Source organism: Stegostoma tigrinum, chromosome 1 (assembly GCF_030684315.1).
Source record: "Stegostoma tigrinum isolate sSteTig4 chromosome 1, sSteTig4.hap1, whole genome shotgun sequence".
Taxonomy (NCBI): domain Eukaryota; kingdom Metazoa; phylum Chordata; class Chondrichthyes; order Orectolobiformes; family Stegostomatidae; genus Stegostoma; species Stegostoma tigrinum.
In genome coordinates, this window is record NC_081354.1 from 88,916,078 (window position 1) to 88,937,956 (window position 21,879).

At 41.2% G+C, this 21,879-nt stretch overlaps 1 protein-coding gene across 3 annotated transcripts in view; it reads right to left on the bottom strand.

Annotated features, from left to right (window-relative positions):
• anapc4 (anaphase promoting complex subunit 4) overlaps window positions 1-21,879 on the bottom strand; it is a 93,278-nt gene that overhangs the window by 35,846 nt on the left and 35,553 nt on the right. For all 3 annotated transcript variants that reach the window (XM_048539134.1, XM_048539125.2, XM_048539116.2), the window contains 7 exons: window positions 19,899-20,009; window positions 19,490-19,573; window positions 17,530-17,616; window positions 13,938-14,002; window positions 11,403-11,445; window positions 11,128-11,204; window positions 4,092-4,192 (listed from right to left, as the gene is read on the bottom strand). In XM_048539134.1, coding sequence (XP_048395091.1) covers window positions 4,092-4,192; window positions 11,128-11,204; window positions 11,403-11,445; window positions 13,938-14,002; window positions 17,530-17,616; window positions 19,490-19,573; window positions 19,899-20,009 — 568 coding nt within the window. The remainder of the gene's footprint in view (window positions 1-4,091; window positions 4,193-11,127; window positions 11,205-11,402; window positions 11,446-13,937; window positions 14,003-17,529; window positions 17,617-19,489; window positions 19,574-19,898; window positions 20,010-21,879) is intronic.

Sequence of the window (21,879 nt, forward strand, 5' to 3'; positions counted from 1 at the left end):
GACTTTAAGTCATTTAAAGAAAATTCGATGAATTCGTCCAATGCTCATGCTTTGTATTTCATTAATAGGCATTTAAAAATATAAGTATGCATACTTAAAACAGAATTCTACATACAAGTTATTCATCATTAAAACTGTACTATGGATTAAGACTGATTTGCCTCCACCTTGTTAGCATATTGGTGTAATTAATAATGCTTAAATAATCAAATTGTACTGTAGTATCAGAGATAATGGGAACTGCAGATGCTGGAGAATCCAAGGCAACAAAATGTGAGGCTGGATGAACACAGCAGGCCAAGCAGCATCTCAGGAGCTGACGTTTCGGGCCTAGACCCTTCATCAAAGAGGGGGATGGGGTGAGGGTTCTGGAATAAATAGGGAGGGGGGGGGAGGCGGACCGAAGATGGAGAGAAAAGAAGATAGGTGGAGAGAGTATAGGTGGGGAGGTAGGGAGGGGATAGGTCAGTCCAGGGAAGACGGACAGGTCAAGGAGGTGGGATGAGGTTAGTAGGTAGATGGGGGTGCGGCTTGGGGTGGGAGGAAGGGATGGGTGAGAGGAAGAACAGGTTAGCGAGGCGGAGACAGGCTGGACTGGTTTTGGGATGCAGTGGATGGAGGGGAAGAGCTGGGCTGGTTGTGTGGTGCAGTGGGGGGAGGGGACGAACTGGGCTGGTTTAGGGATGCAGTTGGGGAAGGGGAGATTTTGAAACTGGTGAAGTCCACATTGATACCATTAGGCTGCAGGGTTCCCACACCTGAGCACCAAACCATCATCTCCAACACCATTCATGACCTCAACACCTCAGGGGACCTCCCATCCACAGCCTCCAACCTCACTGTTCCCCAAACCCGCACGGCCCGTTTCTATCTCCTTCCCAAAATCCACAAACCTGCCTGCCCTGGTCGACCAATCGTTTCAGCCTGCTCCTGCCCCACCGAACTCATCTCCACCTATCTGGACTCCACTTTCTCCCCTTTGGTCCAGGAACTCCCCACCTACGTCCGTGACACCACCCACGCCCTCCACCTCCACCAGGACTTCCAATTCCCTGGCCCCCAACACCTCATTTTCACCATGGACGTCCAGTCCCTATACACCTGCATTCCGCATACGGATGACCTCAATGCCCTCCGCTTCTTCCTGTCCCGCAGGCCCGACTAGTCCCCCTCCACCGACACCCTCATCCGCCTAGCTGAACTCGTCCTCACCCTCAACAACTTCTCTTTTCACTCCTCCCACTTCCTACAGACTAAGGGGGTGGCCATGGGCACCCGCATGGGCCCCAGCTATGCCTGCCTCTTTGTAGGTTACGTGGAACAGTCCCTCTTCCGCACCTACACAGGCCCCAAACCCCACCTCTTCCTCTGGTACATTGATGACTGTATCGGCGCCACCTCTTGCTCCCCAGAGGAGCTCGAACAGTTCATCCACTTCACCAACACCTTCCACCCCAACCTTCAGTTCACCTGGGCCATCTCCAGCACATCCCTCACCTTCCTGGACCTCTCAGTCTCCATCTCAGGCAACCAGCTTGTAACTGATGTCCATTTCAAGCCCACTGACTCACACAGCTACCTAGAATACACCTCCTCCCACCTACCCTCCTGCAAAAATTCCATCCCCTATTCCCAATTCCTCCGCCTCCGCCGCATCTGCTCCCATGACAAGACATTCCACTCCCGCACATCCCAGATGTCCAAGTTCTTCAAGGACCGCAACTTTCCCACCACAGTGATCGAGAACGCCCTCGACTGCATCTCCCGTATTTCCCGCAACACGTCCCTCACACCCCGCCCCCGCCACAACCGCCCAAAGAGGATCCCCCTCGTTCTCACACACCACCCCACCAACCTCCGGATACAACGCATCATCCTCCGACACTTCCGCCATCTACAATCCGTCCCCACCACCCAAGACATTTTTCCATCCCCACCCCTGTCTGCTTTCCGGAGAGACCACTCTCTCCGTGACTCCCTTGTTCGCTCCACACTGCCCTCCAACCCCACCACACCCGGCACCTTCCCCTGCAACCGCAGGAAATGCTACACTTGCCCCCACACCTCCTCCCTCACGCCTATCCCAGGCCCCAAGATGACATTCCACATTAAGCAGAGGTTCACCTGCACATCTGCCAATGTGGTATACTGCATCCACTGTACTTGGTGTGGCTTCCTCTACATTGGGGAAACCAAGCGGAGGCTTGGAGACCGCTTTGCAGAACACCTCCGCTCAGTTCGCAACAAACTACTGCACCTCCCAGTCGCAAACCATTTCCACTTCCCCTCCCATTCTTTAGATGACATGTCCATCATGGGCCTCCTGCACTGCCACAATGATGCCACCTGAAGGTTGCAGGAACAGCAACTCATATTCCGCCTGGGAACCCTGCAGCCTAATGGTATCAATGTGGACTTCACCAGTTTCAAAATCTCCCCTTCCCCTACTGCATCCCTAAACCAGCCCAGTTCGTCCCCTCCCCCCACTGCACCACACAACCAGCCCAGCTCTTCCCCTCCATCCACTGCATCCCAAAACCAGTCCAGCCTGTCTCCGCCTCGCTAACCTGTTCTTCCTCTCACCCATCCCTTCCTCCCACCCCAAGCCGCACCCCCATCTACCTACTAACCTCATCCCACCTCCTTGATCTGTCCGTCTTCCCTGGACTGACCTATCCCCTCCCTACCTCCCCACCTATACTCTCTCCACCTATCTTCTTTTCTCTCCATCTTTGGTCCGCCTCCCCCTCTCTCCCTATTTATTCCAGAACCCTCACCCCATCCCCCTCTCTGATGAAGGTTCTAGGCCCGAAACGTCAGCTTTTGTGCTCCTGAGATGCTGCTTGGCCTGCTGTGTTCATCCAGCCTCACATTTTGTTGTCTCAAATTGTACTGTACTTAAGTTTAGTGATAGTAAGTCTTGGCATGGATGTAACTTTGGGATGATTCATGAATTTTGGGCAATGTTGCTACAAAGTCATTACCAGCTCTTTAAATGACAAAACATTTAAGAAAGAATATTTGCATAATTGGCCTTCAGTGAGTGTAGCTTAACTGGAAACAGAAACCAAGAGGCAAACGTGAATGACTAGAAAAATGGTTGGAGGACTTAAATATGCTGAGGATCTCCTGTTAGAGATACAACTAAGAATTGATTATTGTAGGGAAGTTAGCAGTACTCACCCCATTGATTAAAAGTTACAAATATGTTAAATTTAGTTGCATTGATGCTGGTGCACATACTTGGGCTAAATGTTGCCAAGCTACCTCCAAAACAGGATATACAAAAAGGACTGATGAGGATTACTGTGGCACGATGGTAGTGTCTCTATCTTTTGGCAAAGAGCTTGCCTTCAAGTCCCACCAGTGCCAGGGATGGGTAATAACATCTCTAAACAGTTGATTAAGTAACATCCCTAAAAAGAGGGGTGCACCACAAAAGATTGCTGCACTTACGAAGTATTAGCATTTCTCCCAGGGCACTTGAGAGGCATTTGTCAGGGGAGGGAGTTAGTAATGGGGCTTTGTTAGGAAATTAGTATTAGCACAGGGCATTGGAATGTGTTACAGGATGAAGGGTTGCTCGAAGAATTCAGTATTCAAGCAGCTTATGAAATGTGTAGCTTCAACAGCTAAAGTGGTCTGGAAGTTAAAGTAGATTAAGTTGTGGAGCTTGGAAAAAATCCACTGGAATTGAAATCTTAATATTGATTGGGTTAAGTTAGCTAAACTAAAATCTTGTAGGACATTGTGGATCAAGGACAAAGTTTAAGGAACCAAAGAAAAAGATCTCTGCAGGTCTGGGAAAGGCAAACCAACATCCTTTGGAAATATTATAACTTGGCTCATCAAATTACATGTTAAGTGTTGATATTTATTGTCCATTAAACCTTGTTCATTTGCATTCTATGTAAGTCATGGTCCTTTTTGTCCATTTGGTTAATCATCATCAAGCATTTTCTTACTTTGGTTTAATATGGAGCCGACATCTCTACATATTTTACAATTCTTCCAAATTCTTTAAAAACAAATACTTCGTAATATTACAAAGGTATTGAACACTTAAAGGCTTAAAAATTTTTAAGATATACCTTCTATGGCTGGCACATTTAACCCTAAAGGTTGGTATTTCTGTTTCCACATTGCCATTCCCTTTAACTCATTTAGATGATACAGGAGAGCCTCTGAGCCACTGTGTAATAGCGACAGGGAAAGAAGACATCAGAAAATCAGCTCATAAGGTCAAAAAATAATGTGCATTATTAATTCAATTCTGCATTCTTAAACTTACTTAAATTACTATGAAAATGAATTGTTGCATTTCCAAAAGCCTTTTTCTGAAGGAGGGTCACTGGACTCTAAATGTTAACTCTGTTTTTTTCTCCACAGATGCTGTCAGACCTGGTGAGTTTCTCCAGCAATTTCTATTTGCATTTTAGATCTTCAGCACTGCAGTCTTTGGTTTATTTTAGCCTTTTCTCTTCACTGTGTCACACAAATTATTTTGATGTCACCATTTCACAATAAATATATCTGCAGCTCTATACTTCTACTCCACATGGAACTTCAAAAAGTTCAGTGCCCCACACTAAAGCCTCCTTGAAAGAAAGAACTTATATTTAATTCACTGACAGCACAGGCTGGAAACAATAAGTTTAAGATTTTTGTCTTGCACTCATCAGGACTTGGGTGCAATAAAACAAATTTAGAAAGAAAACACTAATTTATACAGCATAAGACAAGCTTTGAATGGTTAGAACGTCGTTGCAATGGAGAGACAGCAAAAATTGTTAACTGTCATTCTTAGTTAGTTGAGCAAACTCAGGCCAGAGTCTGATCATAGCGTTGCCATGTAGAATGCAGCGTGGGTTCAGTCTCTACAACCCTTTCCTCAATGAAAAAGGTCAATGTATACATAAATTCCTTCTGCCTGCAAAAAACAAGGTCTATGTTATGAATAGATGTAGCTTCCAGAAAGTCCAAATGAATTACACTGACAGCCCAAGTGAAAGTTATGAATTGGTTTCCATTGTAATTTTTAGAAAAGCCGGGATAATTTAGTACAATCTGTCCAACAGCAGAATCATATCTATCGTTGAACACAAATGTTCTGAGGTTTGCGAGCATGGGCTGGTTCAGTAATGGTCAGTGGATTGCCTGCTGTGGATGGTCAATAGGACATGTTGTTTTTATAGAGTATGCTAATCAGTGAGACTTGTACACTACATAAGAACTGGATGTGAGATTGCTCGCTGAGCTGGAAGGTTAGTTTTCAGACGTTTCGTCACCATTCTAGGTAACGTCATCAGTGAGCCTCTGATGAAGCGCTGGTGTTATGTCCCGCTTTCTATTTATCTGTTTAGGTTTTCCTGTGTTGGTGATGTCATTTCCTGTTCTTTTTCTCAGAGGATGGTAGATGGGCTCCAAATCAATGTGTTTGTTGATGGAGTTCCGGTTGGAATGCCATGCTTCTAGGAATTCTCGTGCGTGTCTCTGTTTGGCTTGTCCTAGGAAGGATGTGTTGTCCCAATCAAAGTGTTATCCTTCCTCATCTGTATGTAAGGATACTCGTGATAGTGGGTCATGTTGTTTTGTGGCTAGGTGATGTTCATGACCTGGCCTCAGTTCTGAGAAAGGGTCACTGGACGCAAAACATTAACTCTGATTTCTCTTCACGGCTGCTGCCAGAACTGCTGAGCTTTTCCAGCCATCTTTGTATTTGTTTGAGACACAAATGGTGGTGGTTTAACCTGAGGAGTTACCACATGTTAGGTAAAGGGAGAAGTTGAGAAGGAGAGTCCTTCATGATAACCTCAGCTGTGTGGGAATTGAACCTACGCTGTTGCTGTCACTGAACATTGCAAACCTGCTGTCCAACCAACTGAGTTAATCCTATATGAGATAACAAGGTGTAGAGCTGGATGTCCCACCTATCCCCTCCTCCCACCTCAAGCCCTACCCCCATCTCCTACCTAGTAGCCTCATTTTCCACCCCCCCCCACCACTTGACCTATCCTCCATGGACTGATCTATCCCCTCCATAACTCCCCACCTACACTCACCTTTACTAGCTGCATCCCCACCTCTTTGACCTATCTGTATCCTCTCCACCTATCTTCTCCTTTATCCGTATTCTGTCCACCGTCCCCCCCACTCCCTATTTATTTCAGAATCCCCTTCCCCTCCCACATTTCTGAAGAAGGAACCAGGCCCGAATTGTCTAAAAGCTTTCCTGCTCCTCTGATGCTGCTTGGCTTGCTGTGTTCATTTAGCTCGACAGCTTGTGATCTCAGATTCTCCAGCATCTGCAGTTCCTACTATCTGAGTTAATCATATGCCAGAGTTTGAGCAAATACTTCACATTGTATATGAAATATGGCTTCAGTCTTCTCATCATGTATGTTTTATGCTGACATGGGGCTATCAAACTATCCTGCGTATTACTGGCTACCACAGTGGCCACCACTGTTCATCCTGAAAGATGGCCTCTCTACCTTATGTTATCTTAGTAGAGGAAGGAAGCTTAGATATTTGAGCAACAGATGAAGTTGGCCATCTCTTACACCTACAGCCAATATAGTACATATCAAAATGGAAGGTTAAATGGCATCACTGTTTTGTAATTTTGTGCCAATCAACTATAAGCTGGTGAAATTTGTTTCACAATTACCTTGAACATGTTTCCTTTTAGTTATACAATGCTTTTCTTCAACATTCCACATGTTCTCATTCCTCCAAACAAAGCTAATCATTGCTTAGTTTCCATATTTCCATCTTCTGTTACCACTAACCCCAGCTACTTGAAACTGTTCAATTTATCAAAGTCATCATCTATTACCTTCACACCTTCACTCTGATCCTTTGCCCTAGGTTTAAAATGACAGTCCATTTTTGTGTTTTGGTCTCCTGATCATCATATCCCTGGTTTCCAGGATTTTCTCTAAGTTTCCAGATACTCACCCATTGTCTCATCATCCGCATCATGTAAGTCAATATTATTGGTAAACAACATTAATCGTGTAACTTCCTGTCCCACTTGCTCTGGCATATCATACACGATAATCAGGCAGAAGGAAGTGATCAGTGCTGATCTTTGGTATAATCCAAACTTGGCTTTGAAACTTTGTTTCTTATTCCTGCCTGCCTTGTAGATGTCCTGTAAAAGCTGTAAGCACTTCCCAGGGTTCTACAAATTCTAATAAACCTTCAAATTTAATCCCCGAGAACCTGGATTTAAGCTTTGTCCAGATTGATGAATACAATTTTCATGCTGCATTGGCATACCTGATATTTTCCCATCTTGCGCCTTAACAAAATGGAGATGCTTCTCTTAGGCATGAATCCAAACTGACACCATGGAATTCCATTATTTTTCTAAGTTTCTAGTCTGTGATTCTCTGTCATATCTTGAAAGTATGCAATAGGTTAACTGCCTCACTTATTCAAGATGGCAACAACTCTGTTCTCTTTGAATATCAGCACCAAAAAATGTTACTCCCCCTACGCCCTTTGGATTTTCTTTCTTATCATATCACAATCCAATGAACAGTTCTCTGATGAAGGGTCCAGGCCCAAAACGTCAGCTTTTGTGCTCCTGAGATGTTGCTTGGCCTGCTGTGTTCATCCAGCTCCACACTTTGTTACCAATGAACAGTATAGGTGGGCATGCCGGGGGCACCATCAGAAATACTGAAAAATGAGGAGTCAGCCTGATGAAGATATAATACAGAAGTACTGGCATACTAAACAGTGAAAACATAATGCAACTGACAGGGCTAGGCAACCCCACAACCAATGAACCAAATCTAAACTTTGCAGTCCTGCCAGATTGAGCCATCAAGGATGCACAATTAAACAAAAGGAAGTACAGGATCCAAAATATCCTCAATCTCAAATGATAGGGGGCCCAGCACATCAGTGTAAAAGACAAGGCTGAAGTATTTGAGTCCATCTATAGCCAGAAATGCGAAGTACATGATCATCTCAGCCATCTCCTGAGGTGCCCACCATCAATGATGCAGGTCTTCAATAAATTTGAATCATTCCATGTGATGTTTAAAAAAAAACAGCTGAAGGCATTGGATACTGCAAAGACTATAGCCCCAGATAACATTATGGCATCATACCATTGACTTGTGCTCCAGAACTGGTCACAAAGTTGGTCAACTACAGTTACAACAATGGCACCTACCTGCCAAATGAGGAAAATTGCTCACTTATGTCTTGTACACAAAGAAAACTAGACAAACACATCCCAGTCAATTACAGCCCTATCAGTCTATTCTCAATCATCAAAGTGATGAAAGAGGTCATCACTGGCGTTTTCAAGCATACTTACAAATGAATAACCTGTTGACAGATAGCTAGTTTGGATACTTGTCTCCTAGCATTATTTGAACCTTAGTCTAAACATGGACAAAAGTGCAAACTGCAGAAGTGAGGTGAAAGTAACTGTTCTTTGCGTCAAGGCATTGAGGAGGCCTATCAAAATTGAAGTCGAAAGCAACCCGAGGAAAACCTCTCTGTCAGCTGCAGTCATACCTAGCATAAAATAAATGACGGTTGCAGTTACAGAGGTCAATCATCTCAGATTTAGGACATCACCTCCATAAGCCTTGTGTCCTTGGCCCAACCATCTTCAGCTGCTTCATCAATGATGGAGGGAGGGTCATAAGTACACAGAAGTAAGGATGTTTGAAGATTGCACAATATGTAGTGCCATACAAAGCATGTCAGATACCAAAGTAGCGTATATGTAACATTATATGCAGGAAAACCTGGTCAATGGCAAGGCTATGGTGAGTTCAAACAAGAGACAAATCAACCATTTCCCCTTGACATTTTACAGCATTACTGATCCTCCACTATGAACGTCCTGGTGGTTACCTTTGAACATAAACTAAAATAGACCAACCATATAAAAACTGTGGCTACAAGTGCAGTCTGGAATTCTGCAATGGGTAACTCACTTCCTTTCGCCTCCAAGCCTGCCCACTATCTACAAAGCATAATTTAGGCGTGTGACTGAATATACGTCACTTGAATGAGAAGTGTACCTCCAAAACTACTCGAAGTTTGAAGCTATCCAGGATAAAACAACAAGTTTGATTAGCTATTTACATTTACTCCCTACGCCACTAACACACCACTGTGTACCATGTATAGATGCTGTAATAGCTCAATAAGACTCCTCCGACAGCAACTTCCAAAAGGGACAGGCACCAACAGCTGGTATACCACAGCAAACAACAGGATCTTGGTCTTTTCATTTGTTTCTCATACCTTGCATCCTGTTCTTTCTCATTCTACATGTTCACTCAGGTCACCTGCTACCACACAGCTATTTGAAATATGTTGTTTCTTCTTTTGCCTTTGGTCTGTAACAATTAATTCCACATTGCAACCCAGTTTCCAGCTTTTCTGTTACTGATGCTGTCCATTGTCAAAAAGTTGTGCACATTTCCTTTGCCTAGTACTACTATAAAACCATTTCTTCTCATATTCCAACCACAGTCATAGAATTAAATTCTACTACCACTTGCTCTCACTCAACTGTCCTTTCATTTTGCTTGACTGTGTATGCATTCTAATTCACAGAATCAGTCCAGTAATTTCACCGCTTCTCCATGTCAGACAACTGATATTTAGGCTTAGGGTCTGGTGACTTTATTTTTTACCTCTTTGTTGGGCTTTCTTGTTTACGCATCCTTATTTATTGGTTGGTAACTCTTATCCATTGCGCATAAGATTGCAGCAGGGTCCTCTTGCTTTTTAGTTTTATCCAGATAGATTCTGAAGAAGTCATATAGCACTTGAAACGTTATTTCTATTTCATTCTTGACAGATGCTGCCTGTGTGTTTCCAGCAGTTTTTTGTTATTTCAGATTCCATCCTTGGCTCTCCAGGGCATTCTCTCTTCTACACTGTAATATCCTCCTTAATCAATATTGCCATCTTCCTTCTTTCCTTCGTGAACCAGAGATGTTTAGTATTCAGGGTGTCCATTATCATGCTATTTCCAGTTGCAACTCAATAATATTATTTCCTACACTTTATATAGCCTCAGATGTATAGATCTAATTTAAAAGCTGGGCCAGTAATGGGTTAATCTTTTCATTTGAAAACTCAGCAATTCCTACCACTATAAAATTCTATATGCAAGGAAGTAATCAAACTCATTATGTAGGCACATACATCATTCAGTGAATGGCTGTTACAGGTAAAATTAGTTGGAACATATATAGCTCTAACCAAAATTCCCCAAACATATTTCCCTGATTCATAATCAATCCAGCTTGTTTACTCAAATTGTTATGCCAGCTTTATGTTTATTGACTATGTGAATGAAAAATTTATCCTACTGCACGTGGAATTAAAACAAAAACTCTACAATCTAAGTTGATTGCATAAAAGAATATTGCTTTCACTTGGGTTTAATAGGTTACTCCTGGTAGGGTCATGGAAACTTGACAAATAGCTCTCTTCAGTTTAATGATTAGTTATTAAAATTATGAGGTAGAACCTTCTGCACTGTCACCGAAATCTCTGAATTTGAATTCTTTCCTTCTGGATGTCTGAGAGAAACATGCTGTAGCAAGAAGCTTACTCCAGTTTGGTTTCATTCGGTTTAGGTTTTTGACATCTGATTTACATGGAACAATTTGGATTTCAAATTTACTATTTTTGATTTTGTTTGGCCATTTGAAAACTTCCAACCTATTTCTACTGTGAAAATTTGAGAATCAGGAGTACATCTCTATGATAGGTGATACTGCAGTCCCAAAAGAAAGATCCTGACACACAAGTGCAGTGGTGTGGCAAAGTGTAAATCACTTCGGAATGATAATAGTCCATAACTGATTACAAAAGATAACTGCTCACTGCTGCATTTCATTCAATTTTAAAAAATCGTCAAGATATTATTCCATTGGTAAACCTACAGTTTACATTTAAGTTTGCTACGTCTTACAGGGAGCATTCAAAACATTTCTTCAAAAGTTTCTCTGAATTGCAATACCATGGAATCAAATTATATGTTGCAGTTATTATCTGATAAATGGCTTGGAAATTTATCTTGGCCAAATAAACAAAATACATTTCCACAATTCAAACAGAATGACACTCTACCTTTGTAAGTGACTAATAACCAATTTCTGAATACTGGAGTAAGATGATTCTATGGACTGTCCAAGTTTCTTTAAGCCCTATTAGATTCAAAGTAAAAGATCTGTTTAAGCATAAAAGTAACCAATTGTACATATCACAAAAATCTAGCATTACGTTAGGGAGAAAATGTGAAATCCATACGACAGACGTTTATGTTGGTGGGTTCAAAATCATTAGTAAAGTCTACAAAGAAAATTTCTTCACATTCTTTATTTGTGTCTTTTAAATACACTCACCTTAACAGTTAGCTGGTTCATTAACAAAGACTGCAACTCCGGACTACAAAACAAAAAAAAATGTATAAGTCACAGCCAGAAAATATAAAAGTTTGATTAATTTTCCATTTTTATACAACATGTAACAGCTGACACCAAAAATCTCTCGCCATCCCAGTTATTTTTAAAATCAATGGTTAGAGATGTTGGTTCACTGCTCATCTAAAATCCTCTCTCTCTTCTGTCCAGACGCCCGGTGTACAATAAAACTTTTCTCATTGAGATGTTCTCCTCAATCAATCATACTGCCTCACCTCCAAGTTTACTGACCTCTTACATATCCTTAATTTCGCATCCATGTAAACTCACCATTATTCATAGTCAACTCCTCCCTGCTACTCATGAGGTCTTGCCTAAGTGTTTGAAGTTCTGGCACATACAAAAAGCTTGACTCCAGCCAGAACAAAACAGCCCAGTTGTTTCAAACATCTATAAACATTCACTCCCTCCACCACTGACATATTGGCGGATTGTACCATCTACAAGGTGCACTGCAACAACTCAGAGGTCCCTTAGACAGCATCTTCCAAATGCATGACCACCACCTTCCAGAAGGTTGGGAAAACAGGTGCTTGGGAATACCATCATCTTGAAGGTACTCACCATTCTTACATGTAAATATAAATCCATTCTTAGTATCACTGCATTAAAATCTGAGAACTCCCTCCCTAATGGTTTTGTGGTGTACCTATACGAAAAAAAAAGACTGCAGCAGTTTTTGAAGGCAGCTCACCACCACCATCCTTCTCAGGGGCAACTAGGAATGGCAACAGATGTTGGCCAATTCAGTGACACCCATAGCCCATAAAGGAATCACCGAAAAAACTCAATCACTCTTCACTGGTTCACTTCACTCTGAACTCATATCCTTCTTCCATGTCTAAAACCAAACTCTTCCTTTTGTATCCACTAAAAGAAACTAGCTGTGCATTTGCTTATAAGTGCACTTTCAACAGTTCAATAGTCTAGCCCTTCATCCACCGTTTGCTAAAATTCTGCAGCTTTTGTTTTAGTGAATTCACCTTCACTCAAGTATCCCAAGAAACTTTCATCCCCATTTCCCAATAAAGCCTTCTAACCCTTCCTGTTCCCCTGGTACAGATTCACATTCGTGCTCTAAAGCATAAAAGACCCAAACTTGTAAGGGTGCGTGAACGGTTTAACCATCCATTGCCTGATCGGCCCACATAAAGCAGTGACCAACCAAACTCTCTACGTCCGTCTACAAGAATGTGATAGGGGCTCATGAGCGTCTTTATCACTATGATCAAGATCATACAATTAGGTCGTGCCATTCTCTCCTCTCTGCTAGCCTATCGAGCTATCTTCATTTAGGGCATCGCCAACCATGGCCCTGAATTTGCACTGTTGTCTATTTTTTCCTTCTTGCCACTCATGCTTTGTAAGCTCATTTGTCCATGAACGCCCACATTAACATCCACTACTGATCACCAGATTTCCCTGCCTCATTCCCATGTTACCTGGTATTGGTACTAATTCTCCTTCCGTTGCTGCTTTATGCCCTGCCTGCAACAGCAGTAGACTCGCCAACTTTTAAGGGCATTTAAATGGTCATTGGATAAACATATGGATGATAATGGAATAGTGTAGCTTAGATGGGCTTCAGATTGTTGCGCCAACCTGTGAAACCATCAAGGGCCAAAGGGCCTGTACTGCGCTGTAATGTTCTATATTCTACTTTAAGTTTATCGTTATTCCTTTCCTCAGAAAAAACTGAACTTGCTGCCTTGAAGATCATGGACCCACTCTCACCCTCCATTTTCTTGCCAAAGTACTTGAACATGTTGTCATTTCCAAAACTCTTGTCTGATGTTTCCTGGAACACCATGCCTAAATGGGTTTCTGCCCCTGCCACACCACCAAAATAACTCTCAAAGTTACAAATGACATCCGACATAACTGTGACAAAGGTGAATTATCCCTTCTTATCCTTTTTAATGTATGCAGCCTCTGATATGGTAAGGTCAACCATGTCAGTGTCCCCTCACATCACTCCACTGTCGCTAGTAGGTTTTGACTAACCTGGTTCCGTTCCTGCTTATCTGATCACAGCTGAGGAATCACTTGCAATGGCTTCACTTGCTATTCGATTACTGCTGGTATCATCCAAATATCTAAGATTGGACCTTTCCTATTGCCCAAAGGCAACACATCCACAAGCACAAGCTTGGTTTTCACATGCAAGTCTGACAACACACAGTTCTCCACTGTTATCAACTTATCAAACATCCCTTCAGAAATTTCTTTCAATTAAATATTAGGAAGAGAGAAACCATTGTTTTCGGTAGCCGCTTCATTGCAAACAAATTCTGGTCCCTAGCTTTTGATTCCATTTCACTGCCTAGTAATAACCAAAGATTAACACTACACGTCCTGTGATATACTTAATATCCATAAAGCTCAAGGCCAAAACATAAGGAACACTCACATGCAATTATATATGGATTTTATTAACATATTCCTGGGCAGACGTACCTAGCTTTTCCCCACATCAGTAGTTCCATGAACTCTTCTTGCACGGAAGTCTTCGTGCTCTTTTCCTAAAACCAAAAAAATAACATTTAGGATTCTGTGATATATATTCAATCACCAGAGATTTTGTCAGCACCATAGATTATTTAATTTCATTATGTAACTGTGTCATTTCCACTGGTCTCTCCAAATTCTAGTCAAAATTCATTAACAATGAAAGGGGAAAAGAGGGGACTGTGGAAATTTTAGTCAGCAGTTCAAATACAAAAGGTTGTACAAAGTAAATTTTTTAAAAGGCTTTTAAAAAATTACTACACTATTCATTAGAAAAAAAAATCCAAAAGACATTTGAAACAGCCATCATTTTACCAAAACTGAGGGCAGGGTTCACAAAGCAGGGAAATGTTAGGCTAAAAGGAAGCTCAAAATGAAAGCGTGAAATGGGATCTATGAGCAATTTATGAAGAGGTACAGCACCAAGTAAATGTTTGATACACTGCAAAATGAATTTACAGCTGAACAAGGTGCATGCAGGAAGGGTTTCTGACATCAGTACTTCAGGACACTGTTCCCATAAAACAGCTGTGCAACATTCTGGGAAACAGGATGACTCGACTCAGTATTGGGTACAGTGCCTGCAAGGTTAGGGTCTGGCCTGGAGTAGATCAGAGGGTTTCAGGATCTGACAAGGCAAAATTATTTGATAGCATCTTGCATCCAGTGAATTGTGAAGCATGGTCCACCACAAACTATTAGTGACACTGCCATTGGAGTACTGTGTACAATTTTGGTCCTCTTATTTGAGAAGGGGGTTAGCTCTATTGAATCAGAGATAATGGGAACTGCAGATGCTGGAGATTCCAAGATAATAAAATGTGAGGCTGGATGAACACAGCAGGCCAAGCAGCATCTCAGGAGCACAAAAGCTGACGTTTCGGGCCTAGACCCTTCATCAGAGCCCTATTGAAGCTCTATTGAAGTTAGTTCAGAGGAAGTTCACTAGATTGATTCCAGAAATGGCTGTCTTGTGAAGCGAGATTGAGCAGGTTAGGCTTAAATTTTCTGGAGTTTAGAAGAATAGAGAGGAGATCTAATTGGGGTACAGAAGATGCTAAAGGGGATTGATAAGGTAGATATATTAAAAAAAATGTTTCCACATTGCCCAATCTACAATGAAAGGTCATTGTTATAGGACAAGAGATAGCAAAATTAAAACAGCGATGAGGAGAAATGTTTTCTCTCAAAAGGGTTGTGATTTTGTGGAATTCATTACCTCAGATTGCAATGGGTGCTGGAAAACTGAGTAAATTTAAAGAGAAGAGGGTAGTGGAGGCAGGTACTCAGACACATTTAAGTAGTATTTGAATGAGCAACTAAAATGCCAAGGCATTGATGGCTGTGGAACAAGTGCAAGCAAATGAAACTAGCGTGGTTTGGTGTTTCTTGATTGGCACAGATTTGATGCGCCGAAGAGCCTGTTACCATGCCGTATGACTCATACAGAAACAGGAGGGAAGCAAATAAAATAGAAAGAAAGGAAAAGAAAGAACTTAAATAATAAAATCATGAATTACAACATATCACATTAAGGATGACAGTACAGTTGAATTGGCACAACTGTAAAACATGCGGTCTCCTGAATGCTTGTGAGATGCACATCTGCCAGAGCTCAAGGATTTTGAATCTGGGTGATTAATTAGAGGCCAAATACTGGACATCGCGACACTTCAGAGTAAAATGACCTGGATATTTTGTACCAGAAGGGGGTTCTTATCCCTTCAACTCAGGTTTTTCATTTGATCACTGCTCAGGGACAGGGAAGTGTAGTGTACATGTTGCAGGTGAGGAAGTCCAGATGGCAGACAGCAGGGGCATCAGATGACATAATTGTCCAAGAGGCCTGAATTCCTTCAGCTTGTTTGGAATGGTAGCAAGGTGAGCAGGACGAATAAGCTAACTGACCATACCATCGTTGTACAGAAAGCCATTCAAATGGAAGGAATGAAAAGAAATGTAGTGGTGGTATAGTTCAAAAAAATGAAGTGCATGCTATACTTTTCAAAGAGCAGGTGTTCGGCAGATGTTTTCCTGGGTTAGGATATCTGCTGAAGGCAGCAAGGGAAGGATCCAGTCATCATGGTATGTAACAGATTGATCAGATGTGTTTCCAATAAATCACTCGCTTTTCCGATATCTTTAAGAAGCATTTCGAAGGGTTTGCTTCTCAAGGCTTAGTTTTAACAGAATAAGCAAAGTACTCAGTTCAAATGGGTCAGACACATGTCGTGCATGAATGCCAGATGTAGTCAGCGAAATGATGCATTCTGTTTCAGCATCAGGAACTGCATCGGTTCAAAATTATCATCTCCTAAACTAAATATCAACTAAAATTGTGTATACTGGAGTCATATTGTTACAATGAGAAGCTCAGCCATTAAATGTTATTTCACAATTGATATTAATTGAATAGTCAATAGTCATTGATTAAATTATGTTCCTTGGAAATACTTTGCCCTTATCTGTAGCAGAGGACATAGAGGGATTCCCTCAGCATCAAATTTGGTTTTTAATTCATTTACAGGACTAGAGTATCGCTGGCTGGGCCAGAATTTATTACCACCCTTTAATACTAAGAGTCAACCACGTTGTTGGGAGTTTGGGGCAGGACAGACCAGGTAAGGCTAGCAGATTCCCTTCCCCAAAGGAAATTGTGAACGAAAGAGGCTTTTCCAACAACTGCTGTTGAATAGATTCATGGTCATCCTTAGACTCTTATTTCCAGATTTTTTTATTGAATTCAAATTCCACCATCTGCAGCAGTGGGATTCAAACATGGGTCTTCAGAATGTTATCTCCGGATTAATAGTCTAGTGAAAATACTACCAGACCACTGCATTCCCGTAAAAAAAAATTCTCTCAAATAATGCCTATACAACTGAAATACAAACTGTTAGCGCAGAATCATTGAAGTTATTCTGCATATCTGGAAAAAATAGGCATGATAGAAACATGCAATGCTAGCCAGAGTTAATTTATGCCTTTTAAATCTGAAAGCTCATGAAGAACATCATAGAAACTATAGAACATGTATGAAACAAAACACAATACTGTTGAGGATGGATGGCTTGCTGTTCTGCAGATGTTTCATTACTGTGCTTGGTAACATCCTCAGTGCAGCCTCTGATGAAGCGTCGGTGTTTTCCCACCTGGTTTTCAAACACTGGGGTCTGTTGTGATGGATTGCCTCACTTCGGAGTTTCTTCTGTAGTGGAATGTATATGGGGTCAAGTTCAATGTATTTATTAATAATCAGACCCCATATACATTCCACTACAGAGGAAACCCGGAAGTGAGGCAATCCATTGCAACGGATCCCAGAGTTTAAAACAATCAGGCAGGAAAACACACCAACCCTTCATCAGAGGCTGCACTGGGGCTGTTACCAAGCACAGTAATGAAACGTCTGCAGAACAACAAACCAGCTCGGCGAGCCAACCAACCTCAACACCCACAACCCGAGCTACAGATCTACTCCAAAACCTTAAAATACAATACATTGCATAACTAAAATAGAGTTATGTATGTCACAGCTGACCTGCACAAACTTTGTCAGTCTTAAATCCATTTGCATCAAAATGTCTTCCCATGCTTCACACATGCAGGCTAAAGACAGCTTTTGGTACTATCCATTTAAAAAAGAACGAGAAAGTTCAGAAAAAAAAATGAAGACAACCAAGGTTAATGATATTTTTTTAATTAACAATTTATTAATTATTAAACTACCCAACCTAGTAACTTATAAATTCTCTGGTATTATATTGTAGTCCAGGGGTCAATTCAGGTAATCCATCGGGAAATTCCACATTTTACTTAATAGAGTTTTGATTATCAAACTAGAGACTCCCACATGCATACGACAACGATGATACTGGCAAACTTTTAACAAAGAAAAACTGAGATGTGTATTTTTAACTATATTGCCTTATCACTAATTCAGTGTTGTATTCATAATTATATTGTCTTATTTCTAAATCTGTGTTGAAAATAACAGATTATCCTGCAGCCTATATTTCACCAAGGTAAAGACTTTAATCTGGTTTCAACTCAATCTCCATTAAAGAGCCTATTAAGATCAATTATTTCTTGAACAAAAAAAAACTGTTTCCCAAAACCAATCACATGAATGAAGGTCTTGAAAACACTTAATATCCTTTTTCAGGATTTAGCTTATTATAAATATGAAACTATTCTAGCATTTCAGAAATACCACTACTCAAGGTGAGCAGCTTCTCTAATGTAGTAAAGTATCCCCTTGTCATCTAATGCATGAAGCGTGATGTAGGTAATTATATGAATGACATCAGGTTGGGAAATGGGGAGTTGCAATAAGACCTGGGTGTCATTGTACACCGCTGTTGAAAATAAGCAAACAGGTGCAGTAGGCACTGAACAAAAAAGCAGTATCTTAGCCTTCATAGCAAGAGAGTTTGAGTACAGGAACTGTGATGTCTGGCTGCAATTGTACAGGGCCTTGGTGAGACTACGCCTGGAATACTGTGTGCAGTTTTGGTCTCCTTATCTGATAAAGGATGTTCTGGCTATGGAGGGAGAGCAAAGGTCTACTAGCCTTATATCTAGAATGGCAGGGCTGATGTACAAAGAGACATTGCTTAGGACTATATCCATTGGAGTTTAGAAGATTGAGGGGAGGATCCCATGGGAAGCCTACAAAATTCTAAAAAGGACCAGACAGGGTAAATGCAAGAAGGACGTTCACAATGATTGTGGAGTCCAGAACCAGGAGTCACATTTTAAGGATATGGGTTAGGCCATTTAGGACTGAGATAAAGAGAAATTTCATCACCCAGAAAGTGGTGGAATTCTCTGTTACAGAAAGCAGGTGAGGCCATAACATCGAATGTTGTCAAAAAGGAGTTAGATATAGTTCTTTGGCCTGGGATTAAAGGCTTTTGGGAGAATGTCGTAACAGTGTGCTGAGTTGGACGATCAGCCATGACCAATTTGGATAGCATAACAGACTAGAAGAACTGAAAAGCCTACTCCTGCTCCAATTTTCTATGTTTTCTAAACACACTACTGAACAAGGGGAATCTTTCATTGCAAATATCAAACCTTTTACAATAGGCCCTACATATCTATACACGGCTTTACAGAAATACCAGGAGGAGCAGTAATTCTGAATCATTCCATTTTCACTCTCTCTTCTTCAAGCCAGAAGCATCAACGCCAACTGCAGTAAAATTTCAGCAACACTCAAGGACTGAATTGGGAACTTGCTGGTCCAAAAGGTGATTGTACTCAAACAAGTCACAAGGTGAGTTAGTAGTTGAAGACAAACAAAACATTGCTTTTACTCCCAATTTTTCTGATCGAGTTATGATTGGTTCAAAGTAAAATCCTTTATATATGTGACAAACTGTTGCCAATTAATACTCTCCAGTGCAAGGCAATAGACAGTCAGACAAATTCTATGCTCTCAATAATTAATCTCCAAGATGATGATCCCAACTAGTGCACACTTATAACTATGTTACCTGGAGCAGTGTTGAAATATGAGTGAACTTCCGAGCCATGCGAGTTACCTCAGGTAAACAATCTGATAGCAAAGTGGTATCCAACTATGTAAACAAATTAGAAGATCACAGGTTAAAAGGTCAACATCCTCTCTCAAAGTTAAAACTTTTGGTGAATTAATTCCTTGAATTTACACAATGCTGTAATTAATGTCCAACCAAATAATCATAGCTTAATAAAAATTCTAGTGGCACAACGAATGTGAACTCCTAATCAACTTTAATGGCTCCTTATTGCGGGCTCAGAGGAATTTAATTTGCATAAATAAAGTACTGGCTATAAAGAGACATTTCATGATGAATTATTCAAGTTTGAATCCATTATCTTAGACATGACACACATTTCTGAGCAAAGGTTAGAAAATTCTACCTGAAAAAAGCTGATAATTGGTTCTGGTTCCTTGGACAATTGAACTTCTGTGATAACAGACAAAGCTTTCAGGTCACTGGATAAACAAAGATCCAGACAGCGGCCTGCAATCTCCAAAAGGAAATCATTTTTAGTCCAATATTGTGTATTTATTTACAGGATGAGTTACAAAGCATATCAAACTATTCTCTCAAAAATACATGGAAAATCAAATATTTTATAAATGAAGGAATGGCCATTTTTGACCATCAGAATACCGCAAACTATTCGTTGCCCACCAAACACGCATGTGTCATTTGCTCCAATATCCCCCTTTGATAACCAGATTGTTTTGGTATATTGTGGTACTGTCAGATAACGTTTCAGCATTCAGAAAAAAAACACAATATCTGGCATTTGAAACACAGGAATTGGTAATGTAAATAAAGTTGAATTCGGCTTAAAAAAAAAGTACTCATGATTTGGACAGACTGAATACTTCAAAGGCAGCATCAATGATCTAGTAGCCTGCAGGCAATTTTGTGATGCTATTTTCTAATTGTCATTGACTGTCCTTGTCTTTCCATAGCTCCATGTCACTTGAACCTCATTAAATATAGTTGATGCTAGATACTATTGGCAAGTTAGCCTAACATCAGATCATAAAGAAATTGCTAGAATCTGTTATTAAAGTTATAGCGGAATAGTTAGAAAATCATAATGCAGTCAGAGTTAACAGGACTTTGTGAAAGGGAATCTGAGTTTAACTGATTCATTATAGTTTTTCTGAGGAGGTAACAGCTAAAGTGAGCTATTACACTATTAAAAGGGAACTAAACATTACAAAATAACAACTTATTCCTGGCACGAAGGGCTTATCTAATGCTGAAAGATTGAACAGGTTTGGTCTTTACCCATTGAAACATGGGAGGCCACCAGGCACTCTTCTTGAAAAATACAAGAGCCCAGGTAGACTTGACGGGGTGGATTCTGAGAGGATACTTTCTCTTGTAGGAGAGTGGATCCTGTTGCTTCCGAGTGTTAATGGTTGGAAGTAGATGGTTTGTGCCAATCAAGCAACCTACTTTGACTTGGATGGTTTCAACCTTTGAGTGCTGTTGAAGCGGCACCCAACCAGACAAGTGGAGTGTATTCCATCATTGTGCTCCCGAGATTCTGCTTGGCCTGCTGTGTTCATCCAGCTTCACACTTTGTTATCGTGTCTTCCATCATGCTCCTGGCTTGTGCCTTGTAGTTAATGAATACGTTTGGGGAGTCAGGTGTGTTTCCTGCTGCAGCATTACTAGCTTCTGATCTGCTCTTGTAGTCACTGTATTTATATGGCACGTGCAGTTGAGCTTCCGGTCAATGGTAACCCCTACTTACTTTCTCCAGTAGTGGTAGCTAGCAGTGCCTCGCAAGAACACATTTCTCCCACTGCATGGCAGCATTGGAGCCATGCATTCATTCATTGCTCTCTCTAGCTTCATGTTTCTTCGTTGGGGTGGTGGGGGGGGGGGGGTGGGGGGGTGGTGTGCTGAGGAAAGTGCACATCATATCTGATTTTACTGAATGACAGAGCAGGCCTGAAGGGCCTACTGGTCTTTTATTGCTCTGAATTACGTTCCTATGTTTTGCCAAACAATGTTGGAGCTCAAATTGGAATCAAATGTTATTTTGCATGCTTATAGACATTAATTCTGATTGGGGCATCTACCTCTTTGCACTGGCCAACTGTCAATGTCAGGAACTATTTGAAAATGTCAGTGGCAAAGATTTCAGTGGGGACTTTTACCTGCTAAGAAACTGATGCTTTTGTTCCACCTGCATGGAAATACAGTGAACTGCCTCAAGAAAATGCATAATTTATGCTGCCTGGAGTGCTCACCTGAATTGAACTGTATAGTGATGACCACAAACGAGCTGCATACTGATCATGTGGCACTCCTAGCAATTTATCAATATACCTGAACTGCACTGGTAGCTCAATAACTCACATGGT